This window comes from Crocodylus siamensis, chromosome 2 (genome assembly GCF_052110815.1).
Source record: "Crocodylus siamensis isolate JL-2025a chromosome 2, ASM5211081v1, whole genome shotgun sequence".
NCBI classification, from domain to species: Eukaryota; Metazoa; Chordata; order Crocodylia; family Crocodylidae; genus Crocodylus; species Crocodylus siamensis.
This window is the reverse complement of record NC_143396.1, coordinates 178,292,224-178,306,185: the sequence shown is the minus strand read 5'-3', so window position 1 is coordinate 178,306,185 and position 13,962 is coordinate 178,292,224. Positions and strand designations below refer to the sequence as shown.

The 13,962-nt window shown below is 41.0% G+C and overlaps 1 protein-coding gene across 6 annotated transcripts in view; it reads right to left on the bottom strand.

The window, feature by feature from the left end:
- AP2A2 (adaptor related protein complex 2 subunit alpha 2) overlaps positions 1-13,962 on the bottom strand; it is an 89,387-nt gene that overhangs the window by 12,584 nt on the left and 62,841 nt on the right. For 2 of the 6 annotated variants that reach the window (XM_090032446.1, XM_090032448.1), the window contains exons 10-17: positions 13,351-13,488; positions 11,792-11,974; positions 9,228-9,325; positions 8,800-9,031; positions 7,096-7,269; positions 2,693-2,856; positions 1,312-1,392; positions 277-359 (exon numbers count right to left, since the gene is read on the bottom strand). In XM_090032446.1, the coding sequence (XP_089888572.1) occupies positions 277-359; positions 1,312-1,392; positions 2,693-2,856; positions 7,096-7,269; positions 8,800-9,031; positions 9,228-9,325; positions 11,792-11,974; positions 13,351-13,488 (1,153 nt within the window). The remainder of the gene's footprint in view (positions 1-276; positions 360-1,311; positions 1,393-2,692; positions 2,857-7,095; positions 7,270-8,799; positions 9,032-9,227; positions 9,326-11,791; positions 11,975-13,350; positions 13,489-13,962) is intronic. The other 4 variants (XM_090032447.1, XM_090032449.1, XM_090032450.1 and 1 more) reach the window with 2 other exon arrangements.

The following is a 13,962-nucleotide window of genomic DNA, read 5'->3' as shown; positions in this document are numbered from 1 at the left end:
TGTACTAATACTTCTTATTTCAACTGCCAAATATTAAAATTGTTGTGGGGCGGGGGGAAGGGTTAGGATTCTGGAAAAAGACATATGTCAACAAAGGATCTCTCAAGCAGGTTAGGCATAACATTTGATCCACCTTTATGCAGTCTAAAGTAGTTACCAAGTAGTTAAAAAAACAAAAACAAAAAAAAAACAAAAAAAAACTCACAAGCACTAGTCCCAATATTGAGTAACCGAAGTTACTACACCTACAAAATTGAAAATTATTTGACAATTTACCCAAATTCTGTCGAAATTCTGATTTCAGTCCAATCTGGAGCAGTTGATTCTCAAACAGCACTCCATTGTTTTTACATATGAATCTAGAAACAGACAGACAGATGTATTTGCATTTTTCTTGCAATTGCTACCATAAGGAACCACGGGTGTAAGCGCTTAGGGATGGCATACAAAAGTGGGGCCAGGAGCATTCAGTGAAAACGTGACAAGGTAGAGAAACAGGAAACCTGATGCAAATGGGTGTTCATTACAGCCAGAACCCATTTCTTGAAGGTACTATTATTCAAAATATCCAAGCTTTAATTTGATTATGATGCTTAAGAAAAATAGGAAAGAAGCCAAGAGACCCCAAACATGCATGCTACAAGGACCAGAGAACTGATGCTTTTCAATCAGCATTCAGCTATTGAATGCAACTGTGCCAAGGGTATAAGAAACGACAAAAATACCAATCAGGAAGGTAAACATTGTTAACAAACAGAATGAGCATTTACATATCTGCTGAATCTTGTCATGTACTTATTATGGCTGATCTCTGTTCCTCAAGCCATTTTCAGATTGGTTTTTAAACAAAGTGAACCCATCCTACACTGCAGATTCAAGTCCTTTCCTCCCCAAAATTAAGCAGATTCAGTAAAACCCTAGCTTTCAGAAAAGCACTTGAACAAACAAGTGCTTCTGCTAATGCATCTGGCAACAGCTACCTACTCCTCCAGTTCATTTGTCCATCTCTCCAAGGGGCAGCAAAATATAGTATAAAATCATATTACTCGGGAGGGAAGGCAAAGTTTGAGCAGCATGGGGTACTGAACGTTATACTGAGCTGCAGCAGTAGAGTTTTGAATAAGTACATCTCTGTAACTGGTTTTAGGTCAATTGCATATGCTGTAATCTAACATGCTCTGTGAATACCCAAACGTTCCCTCCCCACTATGAAAAGTGGTCAGTGGTTAGTTCTCTTGCTTTGCAATTGCGCATGTTTGTGTGATGTTCTGGAAGTCTCTCCCAGCCTAGCAAAATTTTAGTATTGCTTACTTGTGTATAAGCTCATCAGCATCATGCACAGCATCAGCTGGTTCCTCAGAAACTACCTCAGATGAAGCCAGGTCAGAACTACTTCAAGCATCACAAAAGGGAGAAAGGAGGTAGTAATAGAGATGTCAAGAGTTAGTAAAAGAGAGCTTAGTGCTTAGCCATTTCCTTTACCTCATTCCTCAAGCACAGCATTTTGGGAGATCAAAACAGGGGTCAAGAAGTACCTGGAGTTAACAGACCTAAATACTTTCAAGTAATCTGATTTTTCATGTTCGCTGAAAATCTGCAGTTCTCACTGAAGTCAACAGGCACTCAAGCTATTCAGCACTTATTTCATTATACCACTTTGCCATCTAAATTCTTTAAAGGCAGCAAACTCCAGAAGCAAGAATGTATTGCTTCAAATCCTTATATTTAAAGAAAAAAGTTTCCTGTTGCTTCAGTGTGCAGCCTAATGACAGTTAGGCATTTTTAGTTATAGTCATATGTTTTACCATGCTGGTATAAGCAGTTAAAAGGTAATACCAAAAGCATTTTATAACAATTATGAAAATAGCAGTAAACATTAATCGTCTAGGACATGCCTTAAAAATAAAAAAGGGTTCCTTAGGTGTAGTGGAAGACTGACAGAGGCATGTACAGAAGACCCTTAGGTGACAAATCTTAGAGCACTTCCAGAGACTGGCTAAGGTTGCAAAATGCTTCTTATGGAACTACTAGCCTGATGTCACATGAAAGGAGAAGAGTTTTTATACAAGTTCTTGCAAATAGCAAAAAGGGAGACTGCCTAAACTAGTACATTTATAGAACCCTGCTGAATACAGACTTATCCCAAACTCGCTTAATACAAAAGCAAAAACCAGAAAAAAATTATGTTACATATTCCTCAGGAGTTAATTAAAAAGTTGGTTTCTTTTCTTTTTTTTAAAATACTCTTTCAGATGCAGTGTTGGCCACAAGTTAGCTGATCTAGTTAGAGAAGCATCAGGAAATATGCATGATGTGAGCAACCTAGAAATCTTCAGGATTAATAGTTAATGCAGTTGGCAAATAATGCCTTTAAAGTAAACTTGAAGGCCTTAACACCAGACAACTATGTATGGTCAACCCCTAGATTTACTGTGGTATTTCTGGATTTAAGCTATTAAGCTTGTTTACTCAATATAGACAGCACATTCAGCATTCATATTTAGCTTGCCTTTGGGTAACCAACCAAGTGTGAATTTTCCTATTCCATAAATGATATTAAATAACTTGTTCAGAAGCTGAAGTGAATATCATTTATAAACAGGACAAAAAACAACTGAAGCCATTTGTACTCTTTGCTGAAATTCCCATCAGTTATAACAGGGAAGCAGTATGAGGTAAGAACCCTCATTACCTTGCAAAGTTGTCTTCGGAGCCAGGAGCAAGAGGTGCAGCCACTGAGGAAGAGTCTGAAAATACATCCACCAGCAAACTGCCACTAGAGGAAGGTGCAGGAGCAGAATTGGTCAGAGGAACTGCACCAAGACCCAGAAGGTCTGCAGACGGAGAAGGAGTTGACTATAAAAAGACAAGAACAGAATGCCTTAAAACTGCAGCTAGCACTATTAAAATTACAGCCATGCCAGAGCCCCTACTCTACTAGAAATCATCTCAGGTGTGCGCCATCCCTCAAAAAAACAACTACAGAAATGGAAAACAACATACACTTGCTGTTCCAAAAGAGTGACCCATCTATTAAGAATTAGTTTTCTAAAAGAAAGGTCATGTAAATAATTCAAGTCCTATTAAAGTTTATCATTGCTCTTTAAAAGAAGTTACGTGGAGAACATAAGGAGTAGGAAAAAGATATGAATGCTCTGCTGAAGATGTAAAATGTGAGTGGGTTGTGTTGTTCGTTTCTTGACTTACCCAAAGACTATAAGCAAAAATGCAACTGGAAGCTAGTATTAGGGAAGAATGAGAAAGCAGAATAGAACGCTGTAGTCTCAAAGAAGAGAATATTGCAATATCCAGACACCTCAATTCATGCAGAAGTCACATTTACCAAACAAGAGGTAGCCTAGGTCACAACAGCATTTTGAATGATTGTGCAAATTTCCTCCTGCAAGTTGGAATATACTGAGATATGGACAGTAGTGACATCACTGGTCTTTAGCAAGTAGATGCAAGGTCTTCAAAACTATGCATAAAGTCTGAAAAAGAATCACGATGCCAACTGGAGTTTTCATCTTTTTCCGACTACAGAAAAATAGAGCAATTCTGTTGCAAAGGTCAGAATATCTTTAACACTACGAAATCCTATTTGAAATCGGATTTTATTTTGTGAACGTTTGCACACTTGACAATGCTAACATTCCCTAGCACCCCTGGAAAGGATTACTGCGGCACCAATTGAGAATCACTCCTTTGGAAGCAAACTCTGGGCTACTGCATCTTGCTAATGACACGCATCCAAATATCAGATTTGGAAAAGCAACGCAAGTCATGTGCACAAGTATCTGGTTACATCACGCATAGTAGATGCATTTGTTGGGCACCGTTCACCGAGCCCAAAAATACGGATGCTGAACTACTGTTTATGAAATGTCTACCCTAAAAGTGAGATAAGCTGCACTTTTCATTAGGCTTTTTTTTTGTGTATATAACAGCATTCTGGCTTGGTTTATATGCCAATTAAATCTGCACATAGCTTTTTTTTTTTTAAAGTAGTAAACAATTTTGCTTGTTCTTTAACAAAACACCAATAATGAATGACATTAAAAGTTACACTGAATACAAGAACAGTTTGACCCGTGTCTAAACTCAAAATTAGTTTCTGAAGGTAGCAGCTTTATAATTGAGTGATGCTGATCTATAGATAATGGAGCATAAACTAAAAGTGGAACAAGTGGCAAAATGGTTGGCTAACTAGCTCTAGGATGAAAAAAACTTGGCTCATTAAATCTGGAAATGGGTGATGGCTACTGAAGCACTGGGTGGGATTTGCTGTAATAAGTAGTTTGAGTTCAGTGGAAAAGTATTTTAGAAAGAAAACCTTAAGATTAATATTTGTATCCACAGCAATAGTTAGAGTGAATTTAAAAGCTACATCCTACATCCATTGCATCCTTTAACATTTTTACTTTGTGACAAGATAATGAATCTCATCTTAATTTGTAGGGTGAAAACAGTTCTGTCAAAATCATCCTAAAAAAATAGCATTGGATATTTTAGTTCAGGAAGAAGCAAGAAAATTATGCATTGGATCTCCTCAAGTGGTGAAAATAACGAAGTGAATCAACATTCTGAATTGCTCTGAAAGCAGATAAAGCAACAAGTCAGTCTATAGCAGAGAAGGTACCCCACTCAGCTCCTCCCTCGTTGATTAAAATTACGCTGCTGATCCCACTTCAGGGCAAGCAACCCCAACACACCTACAGGCTTGGCAGCACCAAACTGACTAGCACCATGAATGAAAGGAATGTGGGGTAATAATACACCACAGTATGAATATGAGCCAGCAGTGCAATGCTGTGGCCAGTAGGGCAAATAATACTCCAGCATGCATCAATCGATGCATCTCCCACAAAACCAAGGAGGTGATTCTTCTGCTCTACTCAGCACTGGTGAGACCGCAGCTGGAGTACTGCATCCAGTTCTGAAAATCCAAAGAAGAGCCACCCGCATGATCAGTTTTATACGGCAAGCCATATGAGGGAAGGCTGGGACGTGGGACTCTTCAGCCTGAAGAAAAGGCTAAAAGGGGACCTGGTGGCAGCTTACTGCTACACTAGAGGAATACAGCAAGGGCTTGGTGAGCAAGTGTTCATCAGGGCATCTGAGGGGAAAACCAAGCGTAACGACCACAAACTCCTGGAAGATAGATTCAGGCTTAATGCTAGGAAAAACTTCCACTCGGGGTGTCCAGACTGTGGCATAAGCTCCCTCCAGGAGGTGGTGCAATCACCTACCCTGGAAATCTTCAAGAGACAACTGGACGTCACCTTGCTGGGGTCACCCGACCCCCAGTTATCTTTCCTGCTTGGTGCAGGGGGCTGGACCCGATGATCTTCCAAAGTCCCTTCCAGCCTTACAATCTGTGAATCTATGCTGTGGCTAGGATTTGCACATTTCCCTCACCTCCAAGGTAATACAGCTACATATTTCCTGTAACTTTCATTTTTTTAAAATTGTGACAGTGAGTGCATGAGATGGATGCTGCACAAGGCTAGTTTAAGTAATGTTTGCTTCTCTCTCAACACTCAAGTGCCCCAAGTCATAGGTTAAAGAAAGGTGTTCAGTAGGGCTGTGTGAAGCTTCGGTCACTGACTAGATTTGGCAGAGATTCAGCCTGATTTGGTAGCCAAATCTCTCAATCAAGTCAGGAGACCCTTTAATCTTTTAGAACTGAAATCAGAACCCTCCAAATCGATTCAGTCAGACACATTTTTAAATGTTTTTTCTACGTACCTCAAAAGTACCAGGCAGCCCATGAATGCTGTGATGCTGGGGTGCATGGAGTGTCCCACAGAAGCACGGGGGGCCCCCAGGCGTGCCCGGCAGCAAACCCAGAAGTGGACCAGAAGCAGTTCTGGTCCACTTCCATGTCTGCCGGAGTGCACTGGGGGCCCCCCACCCATGCCCCCCAGCTAAGTGACAGGTGTCTCCTGGGTCTGAAGGAGCACCTGGGGTCCCCCTGTGGCTGATCGCCAAGCCAGGGGTATGGGGGGGCCCCCTTTGCACCCCCTTGCAGACCAAGAAGTGGGCTGGAAGTACTTCCGGGTTTGCCATGCTCCTGTGGTACACTCCATCCACCCCAGCATTGCAGCTCATGGTATGTAAGAAAAAATTAAAACCCCCCCAAAAACCCCACACATTTAAAACCTGTGTGCATGGCCTAATTGGCATTAGATCTTTAGATCTGGCTGAATCTAAAAATCAGGGACAGCGATCCAAATCAATGAATCGAATCACTGTTTTCAATTCGCATTCAGCCCAAATTGGGTACGGCTTGTTCTGCATACTCCTAGTGGTCAATTGCAGCACTCGATTCCCAGAAATTAGCGTGGAAATACAGGCATTCCAGCCCCCTGGCTGGAGAGCTAGATACATATCAGCAACAAGCTCTCCAGTCAGTGGATGATAGAGGATTGCTCCTTGGGTCCCCAGCCCCCATAGGAGCTTGGTAATTCGCAGGGAGGAGGCAAGCTATCAATAGAGCAGCTCTTAAGCAACAACAGGCACCAAGAACAACCCCACCTGCCCTGCAGGAGCAAGGAGAATTGCTCTCCTTACTCCTCCCCCCCAATCACCCCAGGAACCTCCAGTGCATCTTGAACAGCCCTGGTGAATGCCAGGACTGATAATGCAGTGAGGGAGGGGGATGCTGGGTTGGAATTAGCACAGCTGCTTCAGCAGGATACCTGCAGGCCTTCCCGACAGCTTACCACTAGGCTGGATCTCAGGGAGCCAGCCACTCTCCCTCCTTTCCTCCCCCCGTGTAGGAAAGGAGAAAGTAAAAATCTGAGGGGCACTGAAAGCCCTAGGAACCTCTACTGCACCCCACACAAAAAAAACAAAAAAAACTGAACAGATGTTACATACAACACTACAAAAAACAGGAAAGTAGCTGTTTGAAATAGCTAACAGTTTGCAGTGGAAGCACAATTTTTTTTCCCCTGCCTAAGTGCTTCAAACACCTGTACACTCTCTACCTGTGAGGGAAAAAAAAAAGTGTTTTCCCTTGACTACAAGTGTAACATGCCTACGGTAGTAGAAGGCGTAGCACAAATTGTACAAATTTAAAAGCACACTTACTACATTACTGGCATTAACAGGTGTGGGTTCAGCACTTCCATTCATATCAGAACTCCTCTCTTTTTTGATCTCTTCCAGATCAGTAACAGTACTAGGGCCTTTCTTCTTCTTCAGCTTGGCCAGAATAGAGGATTCCCTCTCTGGAAAGGGAGGCATTTCTTCTAGCACTGTTGCCTAGTCATGAAAAATTAATTTTTTAGTACAGATTTCAAGAAAACAGAACAAATCTCACTACTTTAACCATATATTACAACAAGCCAACGCGGAGTGGGTGTCCGTCTTCTGAAATGCTGAAGTAAAGTGGTTACCTGGGTAATGGGTAATTACTAGAAACACAGCTGTGCTAAGCATTTGGAAATCTATAAAGTCTGATTATACTAAAATACTTTAAGATGACTAGTTTAAGCTTGCTCAGAATGATCACATGGTGTTCCTAAAGTGGAATCTTCCCGTCCTACCTACAAATTTTACGAAGTTTGGTTTTAATGGTTTGCTGCAAGTTATTTCTGATCCTGCTTTTGACTGGTATCATTTGCTAGGGTTACCCCAGGCAGTGAGCAATACCCATTTCATCTTTAAGATAACAAAACTGGGAAAAAACCCCACATGACAAGACATGCATACCCTTTAGTAGGGTTGTCAAACAGCCCACTGGCTGGATCTGGTCTGTGGAGCCATGCTATCTAGCCCACCAGAAGCTGGGAGGACAGGGCATGCAGTGGAATTTGGCTTTGGCTTGCAGGGCCAAAGAGCCTCATTGGTCAGCAAACTTGGCTCCCCCAATCCCTTCCCACTGACAGACCCTTCTGACTGCCAGTGGACCCTTGCCCTGGGTGCCCCTCACCACCTCCAGCTCTACTACACCATCACCAGACAGTAAATTTCAATTTTCTGCAGTATCTTTTACTCAGAACTGTATAACTGGGAGACTGTTGGACATGCTTTCAGGCACTGAGAAACAGAATCTGAACAGTTCATTCTTTTCCCTTCTGTCTCGACAAAAATAGAAATTATTCACTCTGGCTTAAAGTTTACTATGCTCAAGAAAGAGCTGCCTACAGCCATATGCTAATTTTGTCTACTCCCCTCAAAATCTTGAGGCAGTTAAAGTGCTGCGGCTACTCTGATAAAATCATGATTTGTGAAACCACATCTTCACTTCCCTGAAGACAAAGTCCTGGACAAGGCTTCTGCAAATATAAATGAAGTCTACAGACCTCAGTGGTGAAATAAGGTATCCCTTCACACACACACACGACCTCATACCAGTAAACAGCAGTTAAATTGTTCCAACTACTCTGTACCATTGTGGTGCAACTCCTGAACAAACACAGCCAGATAAATACTGCAATTCAGGACAGCGAACAAAGCAACAGTTCCTTCCCATAAACCTTCAAACATTTTGATTTGCCACACCTGAACAAACTACTCCCTTAACTACTAAACACCCCAGGCTGGCATACAGAAAGAGTCTGGAATTAAAAGGTACATTTTTTTAAATTTAAAGTTGACATTAACTGATTTTTCTTTCATTTGAATGTAGCCAAATGAGACAAGTTTTGGAAAAGCAAAAGACAACACTGGAAGAATCCACTGATATGTGGATTGTCTGACAGTTTTACCTGTGAATAAAAAAAAACAACAAGAGACAGCTGGAATATTTATTCCAACAACCCAATCTTCTATATTAAATTTTGTACCTACCAAGATGTCAGTACTAGCTATAGTACTGAGCCTCAGGTACTCAACAGCTCTCTGCTGCAGCTCAACATCAGCATTCTTTAACTGGCTGTCACTGCGCAATACATCTTGAATGGTGATTTTGATTTCCGGAAAGAGGTTCACGAACTTGATGTAAGTAGACAGAAGGAGCGCACGAGTAGGGACACTGCATAGATGAAACTTGGAGTGTAGCAAGTTGAACTGAATCAGAGGGCTTAAGAGGAAAGTGAAAAAAAAAAGCACACAGTTTAGTCTATATTTATAATGCACCACTCAGCATCATTACTTTCTCTAACGTATTTAGAAATGTTTCATGCTGGTATTTTCAAAGGCTATGAAACAAAGGCATTAAAATTCCAGAATAAGAATGATTTCTGGAATGTCAAGTAATCAGCTTTATGTATTCTCACCTGGATCTTGGATCACCAGCTATTAGATTGCCAAATTCTCCCAGGATGTAGCCACCTACTTTGACCAGATTCTCATGGCAGGCTGGTGCTTGAAGGGCCTGTTAAAGACCACATAGTCAAAACATTAGATGCCAAATTCAAATCAGTGAGCATTGATACAGAGTAGAAATGCATTGTTCTACTGCAGAACAGTGGGCAGAACAGAATCGGCGACACTGAGGGTTGCAGAGTTCATTTGTGACAAGCTTGCCAAAATGACTGGCCCCTAATCTCCTGCTCTGCTTCCTGCCTGATCTCCTCCTCTACTTTGATTCCTTCTTAATCTCCTGCACTGCTTTCTACACCTTGTCCTACATGTCAGTGCTATCAATTCCCTCCCCAATCTGCCACATACACTATACACACACAGGATGCCCATGTTCTTTGTGGCACTCGTGCTGCAGGTTGTCCAGGTCTGCTCTACAAAAATAATCACTAGAGTAATGCTGCATTAACTCTTATGAATTCTAAGTATTATCAGAAAAACCATGGTCCTCAAGAGCCTGTCAGGTCAGGGTGGTCCCCCTTTTGTGCAGTGAATAAAAGTACAGTATAACCTTGTAAGTCCGGCATCCTGGGGGCCTAGCACCTGATGGAAATCTGAAAATTCCAGATTTTTTAAACACTAGCCGCCACTACTGCCCACCTCACACCACCACTCCATGACTACCTGCCACTACCGCCCCCTCCCTCCCCAGGACGTAGAGAGGGGAGCTTGCATGCGCCAGCTGCTGCTGCCATCCACTACTCCACACTGCCGCTCCACATGTAGCCGCTGCTCCGGGACTAGCTGCCACTACTCCCCCATGTAGTGTATTTTTTAAAAAGAAGTGCTGGATTTTTGCAAATTCCGGAATTTTGAAAACCGGATTTATGAGGTTATACAGTATATGTAAGCAGGACACAAAATGGCAAGCATATTAAGGGAATATTATTTACTGGTAAGTTTTATACCCTTCCATTCTAGAAAATGCAATTCATTGTGTGCTATGGAGCCATCTACTAGAAGAGGTGAGTTCAGGGAAGTTTCTGTTAAGTGAAAGCTTGCCTTCCTAAGACATCTGCAACTCAAAATGAGGCTTGAAAGCAACCTCACACCTCATAGTAATGGGTATTTAAAACCATAATCCTTTCCTGTTACTATCTTAGAAAAACACAAATGCATTGCTTTAGTTTTACTAAATTTCAAGACAAAAAACAGAGGAAGTCCAAATCTTCTTTCTAGCCACAGGTCACAGCTTGCCATCTGAAAGAACCAGAGTTCTGATAAGACCCCTCATTGTGAAGCTGCCAGCTGAGGGTCAAGTCATGGTAATTCAGTGATCCCTTACTATGGCTCTTTGGGAAAGTTCAATAAACTAGGAAGTTCCAATCATCCTGGAGAGCAAGACGGGACAGCAGCATCCTGGGGGCTCCAAAGCAGTGATGTTTCAGACGTATAAGACAGGACAGACTAAAAGGAATGCTTGCTGAACAGGAAACATGTATTGAACCTCAGGCAATATCCACTGGCTCGTCAGGATTAAAAGCCAGCAGCAGCAGAGCCAATAATAGTGACTGCAGCTCTATATTCCCCAGCCGAAACCTCATAATATCAAATTAAATGGTCAGCATTAAAAGGGGTGCTGATCAACTACCAGACCAGTAGCTATAATCTCATGACCTGAAGAGCAACACTTAAAAATTATATGGACTATGTGACGATTCCTATTTGTTTATTTTTATAAACAGTCCCTTACTAGATGGGAATGAAAAGAAAAATGGAAGACAACAGGAAAGTCAAAGTGTAGCCAAGAGGCTAAAAGACTTTAAGATGGAGAGAAGAAAGTTGGGAAGTAGACATTTATCTGATTCTTGCATAAAAGGTAAGGCAACAGCTCATGACTGCCTCTATGCTTTCCAGAAGGCAGTACTGTAACATTGTCCTTATACTTTCTCTGGAGTAAGAGGACATGAAAATGCATACTACATTTTAATCCAAGACCCCTTTCATTAAAAGAATATTGTCATCTGCTCCCAAATAAAAAGCAAAAAGACAGAAGGAGGAAATAAAGACATGACCAAGGAAGTTAACCATTTGTTTTACATATGCATAAGCCTTACTTTGTCTAAAAGGACACCTTCTGGTTTCATTCCTGCTCCATTACAAAAAGCAATGAATGACTGATTACAAACAACACTCAGCCATAAGTGGTAAGGACACAAGCCTACTGAAAAACACAAACTTCTGAAGTAACGCGTAGAAGATCAAGAGCATTGTCTCCATCAGGGAAAATTTAGGATAAAATTCTTCAACTTCAGGATTGTGACAATGCTAATCATACTGAACTGACATGCACTTCAGTTGTGGCAGGGTACTTCAAGCTCCCTCTCCCCTCCTTCCCCCCCAAAAAGAGAAAGACTTTAGTGTTCAGAAGCACTGTGGGAATGGCTAAAATGAACATTGTCCCAGATAGACAATACTATCTTTCACTCCCATACCAAAGTATGGGGTCATACTAGAAAAGTAAAGTCTTTATTCTTACCTCAAATACGGTCTTGGCTGCATACCCCTGCACATCATCCCTGTTAATCACAATTTGAATGACTCTGTACCACACCTCTTCACTCACGTAGTCTCCAGCGATGCGGATGAGGTTCAGGATTGTATCCACATACCAGGTATAATCCACTGCATACTTCTCAGCTAGAATTGCGACCTTTAGCACCTGATCAAGTAAAACCTGTTAGTTTGGCTACTGTTGTTTTTAAATCTAAGAATAAGACACTTGTGCCAAAAATTCAGTGTCATTTTTTAAATTTTAGATGGGATTTTCAGACGTTCAAGAACATTTTTACTGATATCAAGGGCAGTTCCAACCAAGAAGCTTAACAGAAAAAAAAAGAAAAGAAACAAATCACCATGCAAGTTTCAAAAACTCTCATGTATTATCTGAAAGTGCATTTGGTTATACATTCACTAATATGGAAGCACAGCTTGATACCTTTTGGGAGGTGTATATCCTTTATCAGCATTTTCTTTGAGATGATAAAGCTAAAAATTTAAGACTACATTGTCCTTGGATTTGCAAAATTAATTTTATCTAGGTTGCTGATAGCAGAATAGTGCAGTACAATGGGGAATACCTTTGACATTAAGCCAAACTGTTACGGGTAACATGATTAAAGCACTCAGTGAAAAAAGAATTCCAAGAGTTGTCAGGGCTCCAGTTATTGTTTAGTGGGAAAAATCCTTAAAAAGACTTAAGCAGCTAGGAGTGGGTGACAGGTCAAAATAAAAAAGTATTGTATTAAAAAAGAGAGAGTCCTAAAAGACAAATTCAGTGTTACTATCAACTGGTATGTCCTAACCCTGGATGTAGCCTGGGTGTACCTTTGGCGATGCTTCAAGGGCATTTCCATACCTTTGGGGTGCCCTTGTGCCTACAGCATTGGCTCTACATGCAATTCAGATGCAATTTTCCATATTTATGCCTGTATAGATGGTGTTCACCAATATAAAAGAGCAGTAAGACTGAACGCAGCTTGACATTAGTAATATGGTACACAGTCTCTCAGTATTAGTAAAATAAATTCAAGAAACCATGCAAGACACCCCTTGAACCTCCAGTTTGAGACATTAAACTGTCCACTTAAGACATGATTTGCACAGCTCATTTTCCTTTATGCCACATACAAGGCATTGGTTCCTTAAGACAAGTACTGAGTTGGAACAGTAGTAGTTCCATATTCTGAGCATGTAATGTTTGCAGGCAGTACTCTAGAAACAAAGGTAGGACTTTACTTAAGTTGCATCTTATCTAACAGAATTGACCTAAACTTTAGTCCATAAAAAAAAGAGGATCTCATGTATACAAGGAGAGTTTCCTTCATGCATTCATGTACTGTTAATACATTATATAAACATATTTAATATTCAGTGTTGCAAGTGGCTCATAGATTCACTTATCCATCATAATAGAGCCACTAAGTTATTAGGCCACCTTTCAGTATTTCAGTTTTGCTGCCTTGGAAATATATCTTTGCTAGAGGTTATACAACAGCCAACCCTACAAGATTAGGGGAGGAAGTACAGTTGACTCACAATTTCTTCTCTAATGGAATAATCAGCAGTCTCCAAGTAATTCAGCATTTCGGCCACAATCTGCTGGGCATTGCTTCGGTCACACATGGCATAGAGGAGGTCTACTGCTCTCTGTCGTACGCTCACATCTCTTTCAGTCTGAGAGAGAAACCAAAGCCAGGGTGGTCACCCATAGTAGGAGTGCTTAAGAGAACTCATGATAGGCACAAGAATGCAAACTGATTTCAGCTCATATATGCAGAATGGAAGCAACACAGCTTCCATGTTTAAATTAAGGATCTGTTTTAACCGCCCAAACAAACGAAACAATCCTACTGAAGGCACTTGCACAGTAAGTTCATTTTGCCTCCAAGAACCTAACACTGTATTCGATGCATAGTAATTAGCTGCTTGTTTCATTCCCATTGCCAGTCTTTTGAAGAAGAGGTCAGTTGAAACCTGTGGTGTTTGTTAGACCAGGTTTAACCAAAAATTCACGTGAAATGAAATAACTGAAAAGAGTTTCTCTGCTCTTTTTCACAAGAAAAAACTAGTGACTGAAGAATGGAAAGCATAGCATACAATGAAAACAGAACTAGAGAAATTCACTCTGCATATTCAGTAAAGAGAGTT